The 26,794-nt window shown below is 48.6% G+C and overlaps 1 protein-coding gene across 1 annotated transcript in view; it reads right to left on the bottom strand.

Moving 5' to 3' along the window:
- LOC143975608 (vomeronasal type-2 receptor 26-like) overlaps positions 1-7,954 on the bottom strand; it is a 149,608-nt gene extending 141,654 nt beyond the window's left edge. Inside the window, exon 1 of the mRNA XM_077478084.1 lies at positions 7,615-7,954. Within this exon, the coding sequence (XP_077334210.1) occupies positions 7,615-7,904 (290 nt within the window). The 5' untranslated portion in view covers positions 7,905-7,954. The remainder of the gene's footprint in view (positions 1-7,614) is intronic.
- Positions 7,955-26,794: the final 18,840 nt, after the last annotated feature.

Raw genomic sequence — 26,794 nt, 5'->3', positions numbered from 1 at the left:
TGAACGTTCGCGAAACCGAACGTTCGCCGCGGGCTCCATTGACTTCAATGGGAGGCGAACGTTTTAAACCTTTAGGGCGAATTTGCTGCCACAGGGTAATTATTAGGTGGGCAAACACAGTGCCACCACATGGCCAATGACATAACACATGTATGGAGTGAATTTGGGATCGATAACTACAAGCATTCTTTTTTTATATGGGAAATTGTTCTGACAATTCAGAACTGTGGAGCGCATGAAGGCAATGGAGGAGAGGGAAGGTCAGGGACCAGGGTAGGCAGAGAAGAGGGTGCAGGAGATGATCACCAGCAGCGTGACATACAGCAATGACACATGCACCGTGATAGAGGCATCTGACAACAGCACCGTGATAGAGGGCACTGACATCAGCAGCGTGACATAAAGCATTGACACCAGTACCGTGACATACAGCATGGACAGCAACACCGTGATAGAGTGCACTGACATCAGAAGCATGACATACAGCACTGACATCAGCACTGTGATATACAGCACTGACAGCAGCACCGTGACATACAGCACTGACATCAGAAGCGTGACATACAGCAATGACACATGCACCGTGATATACAGCACTGACAGCAGCACCGTGACAGAGAGCACTGACATCAGAAGCGTGACATTAAGCACTCACACCAGCACCGTGATATGCAGCACTGACAGCAGCACCGTAAGCAGCCCCAGGAGGAAGTCAGCACAGCACAGGGATGGTGGGAGCCCCTCATAATAAGAACCCCCAGGAGGAAGTCAGCACAGCACAGGGATGGTGTGATCCCCTCATAAGCAGCCCCAGTAGAAATATGACACCGCTCAACCTCTTCAAAGAGGAGGGTAGGGGCATATAGTACGGTGTGCTTTTTTGGGACAAGGAAGTGAGCCAAATGAAGAAAGAAGGTCTCTGTGCTTGATTAAAAAAAAATAGTTTATAGACATATACATGGTCTACTGGTCACATGTGTTGAATTCCTCCGAGATCCATGCCTCATTCATTTTTAGAAATGTGAGGTAGTTAACACTGTCGTGAGCTAGGCGAGTACGCTTATCAGTCACGATCCCCCCTGCTGCGCTGAACGTCCTTTCGGACAGGACACTGGATGAGGGGCAAGCCAACAGTTCGATTGCAAATTGGGCAAGCTCTGGCCAGAGGTCAAGCCTGCCCACCCAGTAGTCCAGGGGTTCATCACTCCTCAGAGCGTCCACATCGGCCGTTAACCCGATGTAGTCGGACACCTGACGGTCTAGGCGTTCCCTGATGCTGGATCCGGATGACACCTGTCGATGGGTCGGCTGAAAGAATGACCTCATATCCGAAGTCACCAACACATCTTCAAACCGGCCTCTTCTTGCAGGCGCTGTTGGATTGGTACCCGCAACTCCTTCTCTGGGAGTGGGAATTGCTCCTCTGCCAGCGCACGCAAAAGCAGAATGCAGCATTTCTCGAAGCAAGGCCTGGAAGTGCTGCATTCTGACAGCCCTCTGCGACGGCGGTAACATTTCCGCCAATTTGTGTTTGTACCGGGGGTCTAAGTACGTTGCCACGCAGTACTGGTCCTTGACCCTTATGCTTTTTATACGGGGGTCCCTATTAAAACACTGGAGCATGAAGGCCCCCATTTGCACTAAAGTGGAAGCGGTGTGGTGGCCTGGCTCCTGCTCATCATCCAGGATAATGTCGTCCTCTTCATTCTCCTCTCCCCATCCACGCACAACAGGGATCCCAGAAAGGTTAAAGCACGCTCTTCTTGCTCCTCCTCATCCGCCCTGGCACCATCCTCCTCTGACTCCTCTTCAGACTCCTGTTATTGACTTGTCTCAGATAGAGTAGCCCCCCCTGGGAATTCATCCAGCATTGCGACTTTCTCATCTTCCCGCTCCTGCTCCTCCACAGCCTGATCAATGACACGACGCAATGCACGCTCCACAAAGAAGGCATAAGGTACCATGTCACTGATGGCGCCATGGCTGTGACTGACCAGTTTGGTGATCTCCTCAAATGGCCGCAGAAGTCTGCATGCATCGCGCATGAGCAGCCACTGGCGCGGTGAAAAAAAAAACAGCTCCCCAGAACCGTTTCTTTCGCAGAGTTCATACAGGTAGACGTTAACTGCACGTTTCTGCTGGAGCAGCCTATCAAGCATATAGAAGGTTGAGTTCCATCGCGTCGGGCAATCGCAAATAAGACGACTGACCGACAGATGGTGTCGCCGCTGAATGTCAGCAAGGCGAGCCATGGCCGTGTAAGATCTTCTGAAATGGGCCGAGATTTTCCTTGCCTGCCGCAAGATGTCCTGGACCCCAGGGTATTTGACAAGGAATCACTGCACGACCAAGTTTAAGACGTGTGCCATGCATGGCACGTGCGTGATTTTGCCCTGTTTCAATGCGCTAAGCAGATTGGCACCGTTGTCACACACCACTTTACCAACTGTCAAATTGAGCGGTGTTAGCCACTGATCTGCCTGTGAACGCAAAGCTGAAAGGAGTGCCGGGCCAGTGTGGCTCTTGGCTTCCAGGCACAACAGACGCAGCACGGCATGGCAACGTCTCACCTGGCATGTGGAATAGGTTCTGGGGAGCTTGGGCGGTGCAGCGGAAGAGACGCTAGCAGCGGAAAAGGAGGAGCCAGCTGAGGAGGAGAGGAAGGAGGATGGAGTAGGAGGAGGAGGAGAAGAAGAGTCAGGCCTGCATGCAATCCGTGGCGGTAAAACCAAATCTACACGGGTGCCACGGGTTACATGCTTGACGGCCGTCAGAAGGTTCACCCAGTGGGCAGTAAAACTGATATACCTTCCCTGCCCGTGTTTGCTAGACCACGTGTCTGTGGTCAGATGTATCTTGGCACCGACACTGTGTGCCAGAGATACATTCACTTGCCGCTGAACATGGCCATATAGCTCTGGGATGCCCTTCTCCGAGAAATACTTCCTTCCTGGGACCTTCCATTGTGGTGTTCCAATGGCCACAAATTTGCGAAAGGCCTCCGAGTCCACCAGTTTATATGGCAGTAGTTGGCGGGCTATGAGTTCTGACAAGCCAGCCGTCAACCGTTGGGCAAGAGGGTTATCCGGCGTCATCATTCTTTTACGCTCGAACATTAGGCCCACGGAAGCCTGCCTTTTTGCAGAAAAACGTGAGCTTGGCGTGATGGAAGGTGGAGTGGAGGACAATTGTGAGGAGAGAGGAGAAGGAGAAGACGAGGCTGGACGGTGAGAGCCTGCAGTGTGGCTTTGAGTGTTCCGTTGCTCCCACTGGGCTCGGTGATGGCTGCTCATGTGCCTTCTTAAGGCGGTCGTCCCTAGGTGAGTGTTGGGCTTACCGCGACTAATGCGTTGACTGCAAAGATTGCAGATGGCAACGCTATTGTCAGCAGCGGACACGTTAAAAAAAGCCCACACTGCGGAGCCATGTGCCGGTGTCCTGGGAGCGCCAGATATGACCGTACATGGTCGATGACTCGCTCCTGATACATTTGCAGTCTGCTTTGTCCCTCCTGTGCAATGTAAGTTAGTCCTGCTTCTCCTCCCTATCTGCTGGTCCATATCTCCCTCTGAACTCCCCTCCTCTTCCTCTCTTGTGGGCACCCACGTGACATCACTAGACACGTCATCATCAACGTCACCTTCCCCACCGCTATAAGTAGAGATCTCGGAGTAGGCAGCAACACCGGGGACCAACCTCCTCCTTGGGCTGATCTGGGTACTGTTGTCAGACTGCTGAGTAGCGGTTGTTGCTGCCTCCTCTTCCTGATCCAATACCAAGAGTGGCTGCGCATCAGAAATGTCCTCTTGATAAGGATCAGAAAATAATTCCAGTGACTCAAGCGGAAGGTATGTGGTGGTGGTGGTGGTGTTGGTGTTGTTGGTGGTAGTGTCTTTGGGGGTGCACATAGCAGAGAGTGAAGAAGAGGGTGCAGATCGAGAGGATGAGGAGGGTGCAGAAGAGTAAGGCTGAGTGAGCCACTCAACCAAGTCTGGTGCGTCCTTTAAAGTAATTGAACGCACCTTCTGCAACTTCCCACTTTGGCTCAAGTCTGTTGCTCCTGCCCTACCCCTACCACCCCTGCGGAAGGGCCTGCCTCTTCCTCTGCCTGTCATTTTTTAAATGACCCTGTGACAAAACTCTTAGTCCCTATACCGATGAAGGACTGCTGCAGTATAGGGCAGCGGTCAGCAGTGGTGCACCTCAACCCTATCTATTGTGGACCGATACCAGTCCTTACAGAACAGCAGACTGTGCCTCACTCAACCATATGTACTGTAGCACCCTTCACCAAGTTACCAGTCCTTATAAGGACCTTTGTGGACCAAGTAGGTTGTGTGTGTTAGTGATTAGCAGACTGTACGTCAGTCCCTATACCGCTGAAGGACTGCTGCAGTATAGGGCAGCGGTCAGCAGTGGTGCACCTCAACCCTATGTATTGTGGACCGATAACAGTCCTTATAGAATAGCAGACTGTACCGCACTCAACCCTATGTACTGTAGCACCCTAGACCAAGTTACCAGTCCTTATAAGAACTTTTGTGGACCAAGCAGGTTGTGTGTTAGTGATTAGCCGACTGTACGTCAGTCCCTATACCAATGAAGGACTGCTGCAGTATAGGGCAGCAGTCAGCAGTGGTGCACCTCAACCCTATCTATTGTGGACCGATAGCGGTCCTTACAGAACAGCAGTCTGTACCGCACTGGCGCACTCAACCCTATGTACTGTAGCACCCAAGACCAAGTTACCAGTCCTTATAAGAACTTTTGTGGACCAAGCAGGTTGTGTGTTAGTGATTAGCAGACTGTACGTCAGTCCCTATACCAATGAAGGACTGCTGCAGTATAGGGCAGCAGTCCAAAGGAGAGATGGACCAGGGGATGCAGGGCAGGATCCCGGGTCCAAAAAAAGAAGGGGGGAAACTGAATGAATGGGATTTTTTATTTAAGTGGTGAATGAGGAGGAGCGAATAAGGAGGGTGACGTCAACGTATTTCCGGTACTGAGAACCAGTGACGCTGCTTCCGGTTGCTGTGGAACGCACGCCACACATGCGGACCCAGAAACACACTGATGCCTGTATTGTGCTAACGTCACGTGAGTGACTCATGATAACAAGCACAGTTTGTATACACTCTAGCGGTACTTCACATGGATGTTTTCTCTCTTCTTTTTTATCTCAGTGTTTTTCCTCTGGATCATTGTGAGAACCTTGTGGATGAAGCCACCATATATTACCTCCACTTAATGATTTAAAGCGCTATCTGACCCCTGGACTGAAAAGCTGAGGGTCCAGAAACTTTGGTGAGTGAGGCTATCGGAGGGGACCACCACCCTGAGGATCCCTTTTTTCAATATTTCTCAGCACCTTATATATTATACATTGTTTAGCACATTTATATATTGTTCAGCACGTTTATTTTCATTGATGTTATTTGAGTTATCATGGCGTTATCTGATTATTACGTCCAAGCATAAATATTTGAATCATTATGATGTTATTTGACTAGCACGTCAAAGCACTAGCACTTTTTCCACTAGCGCAGTTTTTTTCATTCTGTTATTCATTTATAAGGTCTATCTTTGCAAACAGCAGCTGCGTAAAAAATATTTTTGATCACTGATTATTAAGTATTAATCACTAATTTTCACTCAGTATTTATTTTCATAGCATGAGTTCTAATTTCTTTATTCTATTTGCAGGCCTGAGCATGCTCAGTTGTGTTGGCACCTAGTTGTACAAAAACAAGGAATTTATCTCTTCTTAGACTTTTAAAGATATTTCAGTGTAGAAATAACTTTTTCCACACCGTTAAAGGCTCGATTCACATCTATGCATGTTGCTTTTGAGCGTTTTTGCAGTGCGTTTTGCGGTGCTTGTCGCGTTTTTGGACACGTGTTTTTACCGCGATTTTGCCGCGTTTTGTTTTTTTTTTCTTTTTTTTTACACTGTGGTTGCTTAGCAAGCAGCTATATACAGTGAAAAAAAAGAAAAAAACGCAAATCGCGGTAAAACGCAGTAAAACGTGGTAAAAAGCGGTAAAAAAGCAGTACTTGCATTTTTGATGCAGGTCCATTCACTTCTTTTACATGCAAAACGTTGCATTTTGCATGAAAAAAAAAGTCCCCAACCCTTTCCAAAAATGCAGAGGCACAAAAATGCATTGATGTGAACATGTTCCATAGGAACCCATGTTAAAAAATGTCCCTGCATTTCTGCAAAATGCAAAATGCATCAAAAAACGAGTTAGTGCGAATCAAGCCTAACAGCAGATTATCTTTAAATAATATACTGCATATTTCAGTACCATTTAGGCAATTATATCATCCTCTAAACAATATTTCCATGTGCAATTCTCCAGGTTTTAGCAGAGTAAGGATTTGGGCACTACTAGGTTTCAGGGAACTATAGTAAATTTGATTTTGGGAGTATTTTCTCACCAGTGTCATAGTGAATACTGTTTTAGCGCTAATTAGTAAATGACCCCCAATATCTTTTATTTTTCGCTATAATAAATATCCCAATTTTTTAAAAAAAATAAAAAAAATTTCCTCAGTTTAAGCTGATATGTATTCTTCTACATATTTTTGGTAAAAAAAAAAAAACAATATGCGTATATTGATTGGTTTGCGCAAAAGTTATAGCATCTACAAAATAGGTGATAGATTTATGGCATTTTTATTATTATTATTTTTTTACTAGTAATGGCGGTGCTCTGCATTTTTTATCAGGACTGTGATATTGTGTCGGACAAATTGGACACTTTTGAAAATTTTTTGTGACCACTGACAATTATACAGCGATCAGTGCTATATAAATCCACTGATTACTGCATAAATGTCACTGGCAGGGAAGGGGTTAACATTAGGGGGCGATCAAGGGGTTAACTGTGTTCCCTCAGTGTGTTCTAACTGTAGGGGGAATGGAACTGTCTAGGAGGGGAGAGAGAGATATCGGTGTTCATACTTAGAATGAACACACAATCTCTCTCTACTCCCCTGAAAGAACCAGGATTTGTGCATTTACACACACAGATCCCCAATTCTTGCTCTGCCACGAGCGATCGTGAGAGCCTGGCAGTCATTGTGGCCAAAAGGCGACTTGACATAAGGTAACGTCGTTTTTCGCCTAGCCGTGCCATGCCGCCGCAGTAAAACTGTGGTGGCTGGTCGGTAAGCAGTTAAAGAAATTCTGTAAGGATAGAACTATGGATTCTCCCATTGCTGACCTCCATCGTCCTGGCTGTCACTAAGTCATACTTTCTGAGATAATAAAGAGCCTGCAAATCAGGAAAGTGAGTGCATTTTCACAATTCCTAATCTGCATAGTGTCCCAAACCTATGATCCATGAAGAACTGTAGCTGGGGATTAGCATATCAGCCAGGCAACTACTCTTTGCAGAATTGGAGGTGAAATTTGAAAACCCGATACCTTCTTAGTACAGGTTCCTACATTTTTTTTTTTTTAATACAAAATCAGCAATGGTTACTGCACACTCACAGGATCCCTCTCATTTCTAATCATGGGTTGGGACATTTCATAAACCATGTTTGAAAAAAAAAAAAAAACAGACAAAGTAAAAAAGTAAATCAGTACTGTAAAATGTTACTTACTCAGCACAACAAAGAACTGATTTTGCATCGATGCCTGTTGTATTTCCAATACCTGCAGATATTGTGAACACTCCTCCGATGAGAAGGTCACCCTCCCGATAGAAAATAACCTCATCATCTGGGTACCCCAACTGGACATCCTTTGTTGGTGGTGTCCACTGAGCCTTGTTTATGACTAATGTCATCCACATGACAATCCAAAAGAGCCGGACTTTATAGAAGTTCAGTGAAAAGGGACTTTTGATCCTTCTATACATATAAAATAACAAACACTCCTTCATTTGATACATCAAGAATGTACAGAGTTCTGGGATACAGCACTGAACATCAGACAGTCCACTGTTCGTTAGTGACAATATAATCATCTCACCTCTCTTTTTATACACTTCAGTGTGATGGATTTCTCATTGTCTGAATATGATTCTATTTTCTGCGTCCACTGTTTTGGTTGTCAAATGTATCCTTCTAAATCTGCTTTTTTTTTATAAATTGTATATTTATTATGTTTTTCATGGAAATACAGGAAAAGAAAAACAGAAAGTAGATTGTGGAAGTTGCAATCATCAAAATTGACATAAGTCGTATACCGATGATATAAAATTGGAGAAATAATAATTAGGGCTGTTACTGATTAAATTTTCTTTCGATTAATTGATTTTGTTTTTTAATCGATTAATTGACTAATTTTGATTAATTATAACACACATACAGATCCAACTATTTTTAGCTGATTACCTTGCATTGCAACTCTGCATTAGTCAGTGGTAGGGATGAGCCGAACACCCTCCGGTTCGGTTCACACCAGAACTTTGAAACGGACCGAAAATTCGTGCAAACTTTAGAACCCCATTGAAGTCTATGGGACTCGAACGTTCAAAATAAAAAATGCTAATTTTAATGGCTAATATACAAGATATTGTCCTAAAAAGGGTTTGGAGACATGGCTCCTGCCCCAGGGGACATGGGTCAATGCCTAAAATGTTTTTAAAAACTGCAGTTTTTTTGGGAGCACTGATTTTAATGATGATTAAAGTGAAAAAAAGTGAAATATTCCTTTAAATATCGTGCCTGGAGGGTGTCTATAGTTTGCCTGTGAAGTGCCATGTGTTTCCCGTGTTTAGAACAGTCCCTGCACAAAATGACATTTAACGGAAATAACGTCATTTAAAGCTGCTTGCGGTTTTAATGTTATATCTGGTTCCTGCAATATGGTTGAAAATCATTGAGAAAAATGGCATGGGTAGCCCTCCCTGCCAATTACCAGCCCCTTTGGGTCTTGTACGCATATTAAGGGGAACCCCGTACCCATATTAAAAAAAGGAAATGCGTGTGGCCCCCAGGCCCTATATACTCAGAACAGCAGTATACAGGCGGTGCAAACAAGACAGGGACTGTGTAGGTTTCTTGTGTTAAGTTGAATCTGTTTGTAATTTTGAACTGTTACATTTTTAAAGTAGCTCTAGTCAAAAAATCGATTGGGCTATCTAGGGTTATCACCAATGTATAATGTTTTTTGCCATCCGTCTTTTTTCATATCACTTCCTGTTGTCTCATTCCGTTTGCAAGTAGGAGACGTTTTTAAGTTGGATGTTTGAAAGTAAGGGCCTGCCCTATATGCTCTGAAATTACGGAACAAGGTGTTGGTGTTGCCCCAACATTGTAAGCCCTCAAAGTGACTCTTGGTGGGCGCTGGAGTGCCCTGCTGTGAACGATTATATTAAGAATTGTAATTACATGCCATTGTTGTACAGTGGTAGAAAAATTGGGCCTTTGGTGGTTGTGGTGGTGGTGCTGGTGCCACAACACTATAAGTCCTCACAGTTACTCTCGGTGGGCACAGGAACGGGCCCTGCTGTGAAATATTATATCAAGAATTGTAATTACATGCTCCTGTCAAACAGGGGCTGAAAAATTGGGCCTTAGGCACTGCTTGCTGGTGCCACAACACTGCAACCTCTCCCAGATAGTCTAGTTGTAGTGCAGGAATGAGCTGTGCTGCAAAGCATTGCATCAAAAATTGTAATTACACGCCCCTGTTAAACAGGGGCTGAAAAATTGGGCCTTAGGCACTAGTGCTGGTGCCACAACGCTGCAGCCTCTCCCATATACTCTAGTTGTAGTGCAGGAATGAGCCGTGCTGCAAAGTATTGCATCAAAAATTGTAATTCCACACCCCTGTTAAACAGGGGCTGAAAAATTGGGCTGGTGGCATCACCCAGAACCAAAAATGTTCTTCCAAGATAGGGATGAGCTTCGTGTTCGAGTCGAACATACGTTCGACTCGAACATCGGCTGTTCGCTCGTTCGGCGAAGTCCGAACGTTTTGGTCCATTCGCGCCAAATTCGTGTGGCGCTCATGGCCCACAATGCACTGCGATGGCGCAGTGCATTGCTGGCTCATAATTGGCCAAGCATGCACTGTGACCCCGCCAATCACAGCGCCAGCAGCGAGGAGAGCCATGATTGGCCACAGGCAGGATGCCTGTGGCCAATCATAGCTCAGGCTGTGTAGTGCACGCCCCACAATATATAAGGCCGCCAGCGCGGCGGCCTTGTGTAGTGTGTTGCCGTCTGAAGCAGTGGGTGTTCTGTGTACCTTCAACACAGTACACACTGATCGTTTTCGGCCGATTTTCGATCTTGCTGTTGTGTAGTGGTTGTTGTCTGCGTGCCCTGACCGCAGTATACACCGCTATATTCACCTCACATATATAGCTAGTGATCTATCTTTTATAATAGAGCTTGTAGTCAGTAGTGTTAGGAGCTAGTGCGTGCTGTCTGCATGCTCTGTACCCAGTACATACCGCTATATCCACCTACATAGCTCTTCTCTATTTGAACCCACTTGCCATCTGCAGGAGTTATTGGAAGTTGTGTGTGCCTCCAGCACAACACAGTATACATCTGTATATACCCCTTTATCTCTGGTGTTCTATAATAAAGGCATCTGCAGGAGTTAGTGCATGTTCTGTGTACTATGAACACAGTACACACCGATTGTTTTTGGGCGATTTTCGATCTTGCTGTTGTGTAGTGGTTGTTGTCTGTCTGTTGCCCGTTCCTGTGCCCACCCAGAGTAACTGTGAGGACTTATAGTGTTGTGGCACCAGCACCACAACCACCAAAGGTCAATTTTTCTACCACTGTTCAACAATGGCATGTAATTACAATTCTTGATATAATCGTTCACAGCAGAGCGCTCCAGCGCCCAGCAAGAGTCACTTTGAGGGCTTACAATGTTGTGGCAAAACCAACACCTTGTTCCGCCATTTCTGCAGAGCATATAGGGCAGGCCCCTACTTTCAAACATCCAACTTACAAACATCTCCTACTTGCAAACGGAAGGAGACAACAGCAAGTGAGATGAAAAAAGATGGACGACAAAACAAATTATACAGGGGTGATAACCCTTCCCTATGTTTTCCAAAAAGCTTAATTTTTTTTTTTTGACTGGAGCTACACTTTAAAAATGTACCAGTTGTAAATTACAAGCAGATTCAACTTAACACAACAAACCTACACAGTCCCTGTCTTGTTTGCACCGCCTGTATACTGCTGTTCTGAGTATATAGGGCCTGGGGGCCACACGCATTTCCTTTTTTTAATATGGGTACGGGGTTCCCCTTAATATGCGTACAAGACCCAAAGGGGCTGGTAATTGGCAGGGAGGGCTACCCATGCCATTTTTCTCAATGATTTTCAACCATATTGCAGGAACCAGATATAACATTAAAACCGCAAGCAGCTTTAAATGACGTTATTTCCGTTAAATGTCATTTTGTGCAGGGACTGTTCTAAACATGGGAAACACGTGGCACTTCACAGGCATACTACAGACACCCCCCAGGCACCATATTTAAAGGAATATTTCACTTTTTTTCCACTTTAATCGTCATTAAAATCAGTGCTCCCGCCAAAACGGCCGTTTTTAAAACTTTTTTTTGCATTGACCCATGTCCCCTAGGGCAGGAGCCAGGTCCCCAAACCCTTTTTAGGACAGTATCTTGCATATTAGCCGTTAAAATTAGCACTTTTAATTTTGAACGTTCGAGTCCCATAGACTTCAATGGGGTTCTAACGTTCGTACAAATTTGGGGTCCGTTCGAAAAGTCTGGTGCGAACCGAACCGGGGGGTGTTCGGCTCATCCCTATTCCAAGATATCAGCGGAGGAAGAAGAGGATAGACAGTCAACATAACAGGACAGTCACTCAGCATCAGCATAGGCAGTCTTGAAGGGATGTGATATTTAAAAAAAAAATTATTCGGTTACATCGGCTTCAGGTGCTTGGTAGCTGGTGGTGATTCAAGACTGATTCATCTTTATGAAGGTCAGTCGATCAACTGAGTCGGTGGACAGGCGCACCCTGTGATCGGTAACAAAGCCACCAGCAGCACTGAAGGTGCGTTCTGAAAGAACGCTGGATGCAGGACAGGCCAGTAGCTCAATTGCATACTGCGCAAGCTCTGGCCAGTGATCCATCCTCAAGACCCAGTAAGCCAGAGGATTTTCGGTGGGAAAGGTGTCCAAGTCTGACCTTGCCCCTAGGTATTCCTGCACCATGTAAATCAGACGCTGGCGATGGTTGCTGGGACCAATCATACCTTGGGGCTCCGGACTAAAAAATTGACTAAACGCATCGGTCAGACAGCCACCTTCTCCACCGCTCCTTCTGACCGATGCCTCAGCAACACTTTGTCCAGGACCAGGAGTAACTGTAACCTCCCAGTCTCTGTGAACGCATTGCATAGACCTTTCTGCAAGGCCTCCCGGAGATGTCTCATCATCTGCTCCCTCTGCAACGGCAAGATAAGGTCGGCAACCTTACCCTTGTACCGTGGATCAAGGAGAGTGGCTAGCCAGTAATGGTCCCTATCCTTGATCCGAAGAATACGAGGATCCTTCCGCAGGCTTTGCAGGATCAGGGAGGCCATGCAGCGTAGGTTAGCTGAGGCATTCGGTTCGGAGTCCTCTGGGTAACTAAGGACAACATGATCCGCAGCTACCTCCTCCCAGCCACGTGCAAGTCCACGGGTTTCTTGAGACTGTAAAAGCCTACAAGACTGCTGCTGCTGATGCTGAGTGCCAGCCTCCACCTCCATGCTGACACAATCATCCTCCTCCTCCTTCTCCTCCTCCAACCAGTAGTAGCATTTTGGAGGTGTGGTGGCAGAACAACCTCCAACACTACTGCACCTTGTCCTGCATCCTTCCCAGCTGTCAGAAGAGTGACCCAATGGGCCGTGAAAGACAGGTAACGTCCCTGTCCATGCCTGATGGACCATGAGTCAGCAGTAATATGCACCTTACCCCTGACCGCCCTGTCCAGCGAGGCAAGGACATTTCCTTTCACATGCCGGTAGAGAGCCGGAATCACCTTCCGTGAGAAAAAGTGGCGTTTGCGGACCTGCCACTGAGGAACCGCACATTGCAAAAACTCATGGAAGGGGGTCAAGTCTACCAACTGAAAAGGTAGCAGTTGAAGTGCTAGCAATTTAGCCAAGCTAGCATTCATCCGCTGGGCATGTGGATGGCTGGGAGTGAACTTCTTTCTACGGTCCAGCAGCTGGGGCATGGAAATTTGCCTGCTACAATCAGACATGAGTGTACTGCTAGCAGAGTGCCTGCAAGCACTTGGCTGTGACACACCTAATTGTACACCTTCATTCCTCTCAGAGCAGGTTTCAGAGAGGACTGAAGGTCTAGTGGGCTTGGAGATCCCAGCTGATGAGGAGCCAGGAGAGGTCCGCTTTGTTCTTTGGTGTGGGTCTTTGAGGTACGCTTGCCAACGAGCTACATGGCAGGTCAACATATGTCTGGTCAAGCATGTGGTGCCCAAGCGGCTGATGTTTTGGCCACGCGAGATAAGCTTGAGACATATGTTGCAAATAGCAGCGGTGAGATCTGATGCACTCGTCTCAAAAAAGGCCCACACCAAAGAACTTTTAGAATAATGCACAGAGGCAGCGCCCTGCACAGGCGGAGCTCTGCGGTGTGATTCAGTCGGTGTGCTGCCCCTAAGCTGGCCCCCGGAGGGCATCCTGCCTCGTTGGACATGTGCCTCCTCCTCCACCTCCTCCTCCTCTCTCCTACCAGGCACCCACATGGAGTCAGTGCCCTCATCATCCCCTCCCTCTTCATCGCTGGAGCACACCTGGCAGTATGCTGCAGCTTGTGGAACATGACTGCCAGATTGCTGTCCTTCTTGAGCATCCCCTCTCTCTGCATTCACGCTACTGCCTTCCTCTAGCTGAGTATCATCATCAGAGCCTACAAAACACTGGGCATCCTCCTGGAGCATGTACCCAACACTATGCTCAAAGAGTTCAGGAGACTCCTCAGGAGGACGTGGTGGGTCTAGGGAAGGAATCACTGATGATGACATTGAGAGGAGGGAAGACGATGCATTGGCAGCTGCTTTGCTAGTACCCTGAGCCTGGGTGAGAGAGGATGAGGAGGATGAAGTGGGCTTGGTCATCCACTCTACCAAGTCGTTGGCATGTTGCGGCTCAACATGTCCAGCTGACGAAAAGAAGGACAAGCATGTCCCATGGCCACGTGCTGATGATGACGATGCACCACGTCCACGACCAGCACTCTTGTCTCTAGACACAGAGCCTGCTTGCCCTCTTTTATCAGCTCGCGCCTGTCTGCCTCTCCTTGCTGGCCTTCCATACATGGTAATGGCCTGAAGGGAGTTGGGAAAACCAGCAATTGGGTAGTGTATATTGTGCTGGAGGCACACACAACTTCCACTAACTCCTGCAGATGGCAGATGGCTCAAATAGAGAAGAGCTATGTAGGTGGATATAGCGGTGTATACTGGGTTCAGAGCACGCAGACAGCACGCACAAGCTCCTACAACTGACTGCAAGCTCTATTTAAAACAAGCAAGATAGTTTGCTATATAGGTGGATATAGCGGTGTATACTGGGTTCAGAGCATGCAGACAGCACGCACAATCTCCTACCGCTGACTGCAAGCTCTATTTAAAACGAGCAAGATAGTTGGCTATATAGGTGGATATAGCGGTGTATACTGGGTTCAGAGCAGGCAGACAGCACGCACAAGCTCCTACAACTGACTGCAAGCTCTATTTAAAACGAGCAAGATAGTTTGCTATATAGGTGGATATAGCGGTGTATACTGGGTTCAGAGCACGCAGACAGCACGCACAATCTCCTACCGCTGACTGCAAGCTCTATTTAAAACAAGCAAGATAGCTGGCTATATAGGTGGATATAGCGGTGTATACTGCGTTCAGAGCACGCAGACAGCACGCACAATCACCTAACACTGACTGAAAGCTCTATTTAAAATGAGCAAGATAGTTAGCTATATAGGTGGATAAAGCAATGTATACTGCGTTCAGAACACGCAGACAGTACGCACAATCTCCTAACACTGACTGAAAGCTCTATTTAAAACAAGCAAGATAATTAGCTATATAGGTGGATATAGCGGTGTATACTGCGTTCAGAACACGCAGACAGTACGCACAATCTCCTAACACTGACTGAAAGCTCTATTTAAAACAAGCAAATAGTTTGCTATATAGGTGGAAATTTTTATTAAAATAAAACTGCTACTGATTTACATAATCAAGAACTTAAGAAAGACTCATACTTGAGCAAAAAGAACAAAAGAACAACTTGTACAAATGCTTTTAGATAGACAGGATCTATTCAAACTGCCCATATCGCCCATATCGGATGACCCTTAGTCCCATGATCATCTGGACTAATAAAAAAAAAAAAAAAAAAAAAAACCTATCCAAACAATTTCCAATCATTATTCTAACTATGTACATTTATATTACATACCCCCTATAGGCAGGAACGTAACGAAACTGACGGTGCATACCATGTTTTTAAAATTAAGTTGCCCAAAAGCTAAAAAAAGGGGGTGAAAGGATAGACAGACCTCCACCTAAGGAAAAGAAGGGGGAGATCATCAAGGTGGCCGGAAAGAGAACCCTCTCCACAACCTAGCACACCTTTCCCTACCCATTCTTTCCCCCTCAAGAAACCTCACCTTACCCAATTCCCGAACGATATCACCCGCCACCTCATGCATGGGCAGGAACTTGCCCCTAGTGGACACTAAACACCGAGCGTGCCAAGTGTAGTAAAGGCATATGACACTAACTAAATACAGTGATGATAACACAAAACCCCTCCGGGCTCTGAAGTCACCGTACACCCTCTCAGGATAGGCAAGGGCCTGGAGACGGGGATAGCCAATGGCATCTCCAACCTCCCCCAGAACCCCCAAGTTGAAGGGGCACTCGACCAAAAAGTGGTCCATGGTCTCTAGCACCCCACCACACTCAGGGCGAGGACAGCCTCTGTCCTCTGGGCTCCGGTACTTCAAGTTCGATCTCACATAGAGTCGTCCATGGAACGCCCTCCATGCGAGATCCCAGAACTTGGCAGGAATTCTCTTGGAATTCAGGAGGGCTAGTCCCTCCCTGAGAACCCTGTCTGGACAGTCCCTTAAGGCTAGTGGTCTCAAAACGTCCGAAGCCATGACCCTCTGGTACAGCTCACGCCGGCCCAGGGAGCCTACCTCTAAGGCTGTTATCCTCCACCGCCTTAGTACCTTCAGGGCGGTTGGGACATAGGCGGGGAGGTACCCGTGGGACCTCCGAAGGTCACCCGGGCGACCGCCCCCCTCCCACCTGCTCAGGAACACCAGGAACCAATTCTTACATGAACGTTCCCACAGAGAGGGCTCGTCCACAAAAATGGATTGCAGATTGAACTTCAGGAACACCACAGTAAAGAAAACCGTGGGGTTGATCATGTCCAAACCGCCCTCCCCTCTCCGTCGATACGTGACCTCCCTTTTTATCAGGTTCAGTCTGTTTCCCCACAAAAGCAGAAAAAACAGACCGCAGACCCGCGCATAGAGTGACTCTGGCAACAGACATGCGTAGCTGACATAGAGGAACTCAGGAAGCAAATAGGTTTTAACCAGGCTCACCCTTTCCCTCAACGACAGCTTCCAGCCTTTCCAGGCGTTGACTTTCTGGGTGGCACTTACCAACCTGCGCTCCCAATTTAGCTTGGGATAATCACCCTGGCCGAAATAAATGCCTAAGATCTTAACTTCTGGTCGGGGCGGGGGAAAAACGTCCGGGAGGGCAAACTGCTCACCCTCCCTTCCCAACCAGAGAGCTTCACTCTTGTCCCAGTTGACCAACGAACCAGACGCCTCGGAGTAGCCTCCAATCTGTGTTTCCACAAAATGGGCCTCCTCTCGGCTAGCCACCACCACCGAGACGTCGTCCGCGTAGGCCACCACCTTCACCGCCTTATCCGGGCCACTGCCGGGCTCCATCAGGACCCCCCTCAGCTGCCCACAGTCTAGCCTTCTTACGAAGGGGTCGACTGCAAAGACATAGAGCAGGGGACTCAGCGGACAGCCCTGCCTAACACCAGAGTCCACCGGAAAGGTAGGACCCACCCAACCATTGACCAGAGGGAAGCTCTCGGCCCCTCTGTACAAAGTCCTGAGCCAATCAATAAATCGATCAGGCTGGCCGTATTTACCCAGGAGAAGCCAGAGGTACTCGTGGTCTACCCGATCAAAAGCTTTCGCTTGATCTAATGCCAGCAGATACCGCCCATCACCCGTTGCCCTGCACCTCTCCACAGCCTCCCGGACGTTAAGGACTGCACTAAAGGTGCTACGGCCGGGAACTGTGCAGTGCTGGGAGGCAGACAGCAGCTTGCCCGCAACAGCAGACATACGCGTAAACAAAATCTTTGCCAGAATCTTTCTATCCGTGGAGAGAAGGGCGATAGGACGCCAATTCTCAACCACGGACGGATCCTTCCCCTTGGACAGAAGGATCAAGGCCGACCTTCTCATCGAGGGAGGGAGCAGGCCAGATGCCAAACACTCACTGAACACCTCCCTCAGAGGAGGAGCCAAAAGGCTCTTAAAGGCTTTATAAAATTCTGCCGTGAACCCATCAGGCCCCGGCGACTTCTTTAGAGACAACGAGTCAATAGCCTGCTCAATTTCGGCCACTGAGATCTCTTCCACCAAGGAGTCTAGGGGGTCAGACCCCACCTCAAGTGGAGTCCCGTCAAGAAATTCCTTGGCTCTCCTCAGATCCAATGGCTTCTTCCGAAGGATGTCTGAAAAATGGGCTCTGATGATCCCCAGGATGCCTGGCTTGGACCTTACCAGGGAACCCGAGGGATCTCTCAGTCCATGTATGACCTTCCCACTCACCGCGTCCCCACAGCTTTTGTAGGGATCTGGGTTGGTGAACTTCCCGTAATCCCTCTCCAGCACCAGGGAGGCGAGACGGTCATACTGACACTCCTTCATCTGGAGCTTCAGATCCGAGATCTGGTCCTGAGGGCCACCATCAGAAACCAAGCGATCTAGCTGCCTGCGTAACTTCTGGTAGGCCTGATACCGGGATGCTGCCCGACGGCCCGAGACTTCCCGGAAGAAGCCCTCCGACCTCTTCTTCACCACTTCCCACCATTCCTGGCGGGAGCAGCCGCTCTCAAGGAGCGAGGCTTGTTCTAAAAAGAAGTCCTCATAGGCCGATCTGATTTCAGGGTCCTCAAGTAGCGACCCGTTTAGTCGCCACAGGCCCCTCCCTTTCTGAGGGGTGTCCGCCACATTCAGAGTGACCGACACCATACGGTGATCAGAGAACTCAACCGCATGCAGCGCAGGAGCTGCAAAGGACGAGTCCCCCTTCAAAAAAAACCTATCTAACCTACTCCTACAACTACCTCTGGAATATGTGAAACCAGTGAGGTTGGGGAAGTGGCGAACGTGCACATCCACCAACCCAGCTTCCCTCACTATTCTATTCAAAAAGATACTATCATATCCCAGAGGGCCTGAGGTGCCTGCCCGGTCCTTTGACCTGGTGACCATGTTAAAGTCACCACCAAAGACCACCTGCTGGGATGTAAACAGGTATGGTTTCAGCAGCGTGAGAAGGTCCTTCCTCCCCCTCTGGGACTGAGGTCCATAAAAATTGATAAGGCGGAGGGATTCCCCTCTCACGACTGCGTCCACAATCAAACACCTACCGATTTCCAATTCAATCACTCGTCGACAAGCCACCGAACCGGTCTTAAAAAGGACCGCAACACCACTGCAGGGCTCAGCCGCAAGAGACCAGAGGGAGGGCCCATGTCTCCACTCCCTCTTCGCTAGGTGCATCTCTGCCACAGATGCCAGCCAGGTCTCTTGCAAAAACAAAATGTCGGCTTCAACCCGGCCGAGAAAATCAAAGGCTGAAAATCTAGCCGCCGCAGAACGCACACTTGCGACATTAATGGTCGCAAGGCGTATTGGAGCGGGTACCGCCATCCTTAGTGATTGAATTTTACGTTCCTCTCTATTTTACATTTCTAAAAAATCAATCCTCCTCGGAGTCCGAGGAGGAAAGGATCCCGTATCTGTTCCATAGGGCCAGTGAGGAGCCCCCCCCTGCCCCTGAACTCGTACTGGGCTGGGGGTCCTCACCACCCTCCTTCCCCGAAACCTTCCTCTTCCTCTTCTTTTTAGTTTTCTTCTCCCATTCCACTTTGGGAGGTTCCCTCCCACTCTCTTCATCGGACCTCCCACTGGACATCTCCTTAATCCTCTTATTAACCCCCTTACCGGCCCCTGAGATGTCCATCGGGGTCACCCCTCCTGCACTAGCCTGCCGACCACTCACGACCACCGAAGAGGCCGGAGGGGGCATTAGTATAGCCGCCTGATCCAGGGGTGGATGCGGTTTACCCGCAGATTTAATTACTGAAGGGAGGGGGGGGGGAGGGGGCAAAGGAGAAGAAGGGGAAGCTGGGAGGGGGGAGACCAGGGGGGGGAGAGGGGAAGGGGGGGGAGCAGGGGAAAGGGAGGAGGACGGGGGGGAAACAGGGGGAGGGGGGGGAGGGTGATTTTTGGGCGAGGGCTTTTTCGCCTTGGCCGGCTTCCCAGGTGTTTTTGTTACCGTTGCCCCATCTGACACAGGGTCAGACGGGGCCGGAGAACTCGCCGGCTCCCTAACTACGCCAGTTCCTGTCCTTGATCCGCGCCTGGGGGGTCTGACCCTTTGAGGGAGGGGGGAACCCTCCCTCTGTGACCCTGAGGGGTTGGGATCCCCACTTCGTCTAGGGACCCCCTCACCCTCCGGGCCTGGGGCACCCCCCTCAGCCTGGCGCCCCCTGAACGCCTTGGGGCACCGACTAAAGGGGTGTCCCATTTCCCCACAGAGGTTGCAGACAATAAGCCTGCAACCCTCAGGTGAATGGCCGAAACCATTGCACCTCACACAGCGGGGCATTGTGCAGTCCACACTGAGGTGCGCGGGACTGCCGCATTTGAAACAGGGACGGGGCTGTCCAGGGTAGAAGACCAGGATCCGGTCTCTACCTATAAAGGCGCTGCCAGGTACATGCGCCACGGTATTATTGTGGCGCTTGAGCCGGATCCTGACCAACCACGCACCTGTCCAGACCCCGCGCTCATCCAAACTTTTCCTCAGCCCTGTCTGGAGCTGCCCGTACCGCGCCAGCCAGGTCGCGATGTCCTCAGGTGGGAGGGACTCGTTCCTGACCAGTACAGTCACATTCTTTATCTCCTCCTGCCTCGAAAGAGGTATCACCCGGAAACTTTTCCACGGATCTGACTTCCTGACGAGCTCGTACAGTGTCAGGAAAAGCTCCATGGAGACCAAGGAGACGAAACTCACATCAAACTCCTTCGAGTTTGTGGGGTGTATGACTGCAAATAAGTCCGAAACTTTAAAGCGCAGCCCCAGCAGATAGTCGATGACCTGACCCCTGCTGGGACATGCAGACGTCCCTTCCCACCTGAGCTGCACCACATTCCGTCTGCGCCTCTCAGGGCCCCCCGTACCCCTCGTCCAGGCCTGCGCACCCTGGGGCTGATCCCCAGGGGGAGCCCGGAAATTCTGGGCGCCAAACTGGCCGTACAGGGGACCCAGGGGGACAGAGGAACCTGCCACCTGTGCAAACGAGCGCCCAGCCTTCAGGGCACCTAAGAGGTTTGCCTCCTCCTGTGTGCCCAAGATGAAAACTGGGTCTGTGGGGGAAGGGCCAGACCCCTGACGGACCGGACTCCCTGGCTCAGTACCTCTACCCACCGCATCCCCACCAACCGGCATCTCACTCCTTACCACGGGGGAAGGAGCAGTACCCCCTACACCCATATGATCCTGGGGGGGAGCCACCTCCATTTCTTCAGGACCCCGCTCCTGTGACCCCTCCAAACCCCGTATGAAATCCAGGGCCGAGCACTCGCTCCTCAAATCCCCCATCAGGGACTCACCCCAGCATACTTGTCCTGCTGGAAGAAAATCCCCAGAGGACGCTAAAGCTGTTTTTTCCAGGGAGGTCTCCGATACCAACGCCTCCTCTCCCCCAACGAGCGACACCAACGGCCCCCCTGGCTGAATTCCCGGTGTCCCCACTTCTGTTTTAGGCCCTCCCGGGACTTCCGGGGTCACCACTGACATCACTTTCGGCTCCCGGAAGTCGATGAGGTCACTTCCTGTCTCGTCACCCGGAACAGGAAGTGATGCACCCGCCCCCATCCCACCACTCCTCCCAGTGTCAGCAGAGGATGCTTGTCCACAATGTCTATCCAAGACTGCACATGTGTCCGTTCCCATCAGCACCTCCCCCTCTCTCCATGCGGCCGCGGCGGGGGCCGCCATTATGGCCGGTTTTCCTCGCACCGCTATGGGTCTGGCGGGAATTGTTGGGGTCACCGGGGGGGCCCCGGAGGGGGGTCGGACTGCACTATCCGCTGGGGACCTCTGACCATTGGCCTTCACTGGCCCCTCCGACGGCTCTCTGGTGAGGACCACCATCAGTTTCTTGTGACTTGCAATTCCACCGGAGCTTTTACGTGCTTCATCGGGTACCTTACCCGGATCCTCCTGGACTGCGGCCATAGGCATGGCAGGTGTTAACACAGAAACCCGGGGACCCTCCGCACTGACAGCTCCGGGGGTCATACATTCCTGACCGGCCATGGATTGGTCGTCTCCAAAAAATGTTGCTTCCACTGGGGTCTGTTGTACTGCTACATCAGGTGAGAGTTTCAGGGGGGACTTCAGGGGGGCATTTCCTCGTCTCACCGCCTGGGTTCCTTCCTGGCTGGTCTTTAGAAGTTCTTTCTTCACGTCTGCCAAAAAACTTCGCTCACCCTTTCCACGCTCGCAGAGACCGCCCAGCAGCCGCCAGAGGTCCCTGCATTCAAGCTTCAGGCCGTCTATGGTCTCCCTATATTCACCACGCTTGCTGCTGGCTGAGCGGTCCCTGCGATTTCGTAGGTCGGCCAGTCGCTCTGATCGCTGTGCATAAGTCGCCACGGCCTTCTGTATAAGGGTTTTTACCCTCTCTCTCCTTTTCTGGAGCTTGCTTGGGCCCTCTCCCGGCTGGGCCCAGGTCCAGTCCATTAACTCAGATTGTGTGACCAAGAACAATTTCTCCTCCCTGGAGAGGTCTCTCACCCCAGGGGGGGTTGTCTGAGACCCAGGCTGGGAAAGAGGCCCCGAGCCTGGGCTGGCCGACGCCATAAGGCCGGATGTCCAAAACAGCCGTGGTTCTCCACAGAGCTCTTCCACACACGTCTGCTCTCCTGGAAAGCCTCTCCTGGTGTGTGCTGGGTTCAGGGCACGCAGACAGCACGCACAATCTTCTAACACTGACTGAAAGCTTTATTTAAAACGAGCAAGATAGTTAGCTATATAGGTGGATATAGTGGTGTATACTGCGTTCAGAGCACGCAGACAGCAAGCACAATCTCCTAACACTGACTGCAAGCTCTATTATAAAAGATAGATATATCGCTAGCTATATAGGTGAATATAGCGGTGTATACTGCGGTCAGGGCATGCAGACAACAACCACTACAGAAGAGCAAGAACAAAAAATCAGCCAATAACGATCAGTGTATACTGTGTTGAAGGTACACAGAACACTCACTAACTGCTACAGACGCCAACACACTACACAAGGCCGCCGCGCTGGCGGCCTTATATAGTGTGGGGTATGTACTACACAGCCTGAGCTATGATTGGCCACAGGCATCCTGCCTGTGGCCAATCATGGCTCTCCTCACTGCCGGAGCTGTGATTGGTCAAGCATGCGGGGTCACAGTGCATGCTTGGCCAATCATGAGCCAGCAATGTTTGAAGGAATGCCTGTGCTTGATGTGAAACCATCAAGCTCTATTGTTAAAGGGATTGTAAAGTGAATTTTTTTTTTATAAATAACAAACATGTCATACTTACCTCCACTGTGCAGCTCGTTTTGCACAGAGTGGCCCCCGAACGTGCTCTTCTGGGGTCCCTCGGCGGCTGTCTCGGCTTCCTCCCGCAGGTACTTCTCACGTTTATGCAAGCTCCCTCGCATGGTGAGAAGCACCTGCGGGCACGCTCTCGTGATACAGCCGGTGGCTATAGCCGCTCGCTGTATCACACGGCCCCGCCCCCCCACGTCAGTGGATGTGATTGACAGCAGTGCAAGCCAATGGCTGCACTGCTTTCCATCCATCTACTCCAGCCAATCAGCGGCCAGGCTGAATGGTGCAAAGGACGGCGGGGGCGAGCGCGGGATTTTCGAGGGGTGAGGTAAGTAAAACGGGGGGGGGGGGGGCTGGGGGCGCAGGCACTGTCAGATGTTTTTTAACCTTAATGCATAGAATGCATTAAGGTGAAAAAACATTTACCTTACAACCCCTTTAAGTATTATAAATAAACAAAGAAATCTCAGGCTCAAGGGACAGTCGAGCTAAAGAGCTGAGGATGTAAGATGGTGGTCATGTCTGTTTACTTGGGATGAAACAGGAAAAAGGGACATAGTAAGATGCATTATACCAAAAGGCTGAAAGGGCGCGTACTAGCGCAGGTGAGATTGATTACATATAGTTTATAGAGAAATTTCCACATCAGATTGGATGGAGAGCGTCTGTGAACTGCAATTTTCAACTCTTGCCACAGATTCTCTTTTTCAAATATTTTTGGGTTTTCACATGTGTGCTTGCCACGGATTCTCAATTGGATTTAGGTCTGGACTTTGACTGGCCCATTCTAACACATGAATATGCTTTGATCTAAACCATTCCATTGTAGCTCTGGCTGTATGTTTAGGGTCGTTGTCCTGCTGGAAGGTGAAACTCCGCCCCAGTCTCAAATCTTTTGCAAACTCTAACAGGTTTTCTTCTAAAATTAGTATTATTATTATTTCTAAAATTACTATTTGGCTCTATCCAACTTCCCATCAACTCTGAACAGCTTCCCTGTCCCTGCTGATAGTGTGTTCAGAGTGATGTGCAGTGTTAGTTTTGCACCACACATAGCCTTTTGTTTTAAGTTTCAATTTTTGTCTCATATAACCAGAGCACCTTCTTCCACATGTTTGCTGTGCCCCCACATGGCTGCTCACAAACTGCAAACAGGACTTCTTTTGGCTTTCTTTTAACAAGGTCTTTCTTCTTGTCACTCTTCCATAAAGGCCAGATTTGTGGAGAGCACCACTTAGCCCTTGTACACACGGTCAGAGATTCCGACAGCCAAATCCGTCGGAGTTATTCCGACGGATTAATTCCGGACGAGGTCCGGAAGTGATGTTGCATACACACGGTCGGACTAAGTTGTCGGAAAATTCGATTGTACATAACTTGATGACGTTATTTCGTTACAACGGGATTACGTTCAGGCTAGTAGCCAATAGCTTTGGTCTAGGAATTTGATCTGAGCATGCTTGGCACTTTGTCTGTCGGAGTAGGCTACACATGATTGGAATATGTCCGATCGGAGCATTTTGTCGGAAAATATTTCCAGCAAGTTGGAAAAGTTGGTCCGACGGATATTCTGACTGAAACAGTCCGATGCAAACCACACACAGTCGGGATATCCAACAAAACGCTCCAATAGGAAATATTCAGACGGAATCTCCGACCGTGTGTACAAGGGCTAATAGTTCTCCTGTGGACAGATTTTCCCACCTGAGCTGTGGATCATTGCAGCTCCTCCAGGGTTACCATGGGCCTCTTGGCTGCTTCTCTGATTATTGCTCTCCTTGCCCGGCCTGTCAGTTTCACAGGACAGCTGTATTTATACTGAGATTACATTACACACAGGTGGACTCTATTTACTAATTAGATGACTTCTGAAGCCAATTGGTTCCACTAGATTTATGTTAGGGGTATCAGAGTAAAGGGGGTTGAATACAAATACACACCACACTTTTCAGATATTTATTTGTAAAAAAAAAAAATGAAAACTATTTAACATTTTCCTTTCACGTCACAATTATGTGTCACTTTGTGTTGGTCTATAACATAAAATCCCAATAAAATACATTTATGTTTTTGGTTTTAACATGAAGAAATGTCAAGGGGTATGAAAACTTTTTCAAGGCACTGTATGTGTATGGATGAATGTAAGTTAGTGACCTTAGATTGTAAGCTCCTTGAGGGAAGGGACTGATATGAATGTACAACATATATGTAAAGCGATGTGTAGAATGACGGTGTTCAGAGAGTAAGCTGGATCATACACAGATAAGTGGTAACAGGGGTTTAGGCAGCATATAATCAGAATAACACATACAAGCATAATCCCACACAGATCCCTTCTTGATTCTGAAAATTTAGGTATCCTTACACTTTTAACCACTTCAGCCCCAGAAGATTTGGCTGCTCAATGATCAGGCCATTTTTTGCGATACGGCACTGCGTTGCTTTAACTGACAATTACGAAGTCGTGCGAAGCTGTGCCCAAACAAAATTGACGTCCTTTTTTTCCCACAAATAAAGCTTTCTTTTGGTATTATTTGATCACCTCTGCGTTTTTTATTTTTTTGAGCTATAAACAAAAGAAGAGCAACAATTTTGAAAAATAAACACATAAGGGGTCATTTATTATAGCGCCGAAAAATGATCCTGCAGTCCGAGAAAATAGCACCCAATTAAGGCCAATTAAGACTTCAACTCTCAGAAACTGGGTGCTAATGCAAATGCAAAGCAGTGCTATTGCCAGCAAAAATGCCTGTCAGATCACATATGCGGGAATAGTGGAAGTCAATGGGGCTCGAACCTGCAAAATCCAAAGTTCTCACTGAAGGATTATATGCTTATATAAGTTCTTTGAAATAAAAAGTGTATTTATCAATTGGAATTTTATTTTTTTTAAACGGCCATTTTTTCAGGAGCAGTGATTTCAATAATTCTTAAAATGAAACAATAGAAATAAAAAATTCCTTGAAATATCATGCCTGGGGGGGGGGGTCTATAGTATGCTTGTAAAGTAGCACACCTTTCCCATGTTTATTACTGTACCGCAAAAAAAGGACATTTCTAAAAGAAAACATTTCATTTAAAATTGCTTGTGGCTGTAATAAATTGCTGGTTCCCGGCAATATGGAGTTAAAATCAAAGAAAAAAATGGCATAGGTTCCCCCCACCGGTCCATACCAGGCCCTGCGAGTCTGGTATGGATATTGAGGGGAACTCCATGGCAATTTTTTTTTTATGGATATTAAGGGGAATCCTGTGCCAAAATTTGAAGGGACCCCCCCAAAATCCATACCAGACCCTTATCCGAGCATGCAACCTGGCAGGCCGCAGGTAAAGAGGGGAGAGAGAGCCGTACCAGGCCACATGCCCTCAACATGGGGAGGGTGCATTGGGGTCCCCCCAAAACACCTTGTCCCCATGTTTATGGGGACTAGGGCCTCATTCCCATGTTGATGGGGATAAGGGCCTCATCCCCATAACCCTTGCTCGGTGGTTGAGGGGGTCTGCGGGCAGGGGGCTTATTGGAATCCGCAAGCCCCCTTTACTAAGGGGGCCCGCAGATCCCGGACCCCTCTATGTGAATGGGGATCAGGTACATTGTATCCCTACCTATTCATAAAAAAAAGGAGTGAAAAAAAAAAACAATAGCCGGTTTTTGACAATTCCTTTATTATAAAATAGCTCTAAGTGGTTTTCTTCCCCGAGCCGTGTCTCCCACCATCATCCTCTCCTGGTGCTGTGTATTTTGCTGCCATCTTCTGTCACCGTCTTTCCCACCACCGCCTACTTCTCCTGCTACTGTGTTCTTCTTCACAGCCGTCTTCTTGTGTTGTGTTGTCCCCCACTGTCTGACGTCTCTTACACAGCCATGAGATGTGACC

The sequence above is a fragment of the Lithobates pipiens genome, unplaced genomic scaffold (assembly GCF_037356315.1).
Source record: "Lithobates pipiens isolate NorthernLeopardFrog02 unplaced genomic scaffold, aLitPip1_a1.2 Scaffold_13, whole genome shotgun sequence".
Lineage (NCBI taxonomy): Eukaryota > Metazoa > Chordata > Amphibia > Anura > Ranidae > Lithobates > Lithobates pipiens.
The sequence above is the reverse complement of the archived record's forward strand: the minus strand, read 5'-3'. Positions and strand labels throughout refer to the sequence as shown.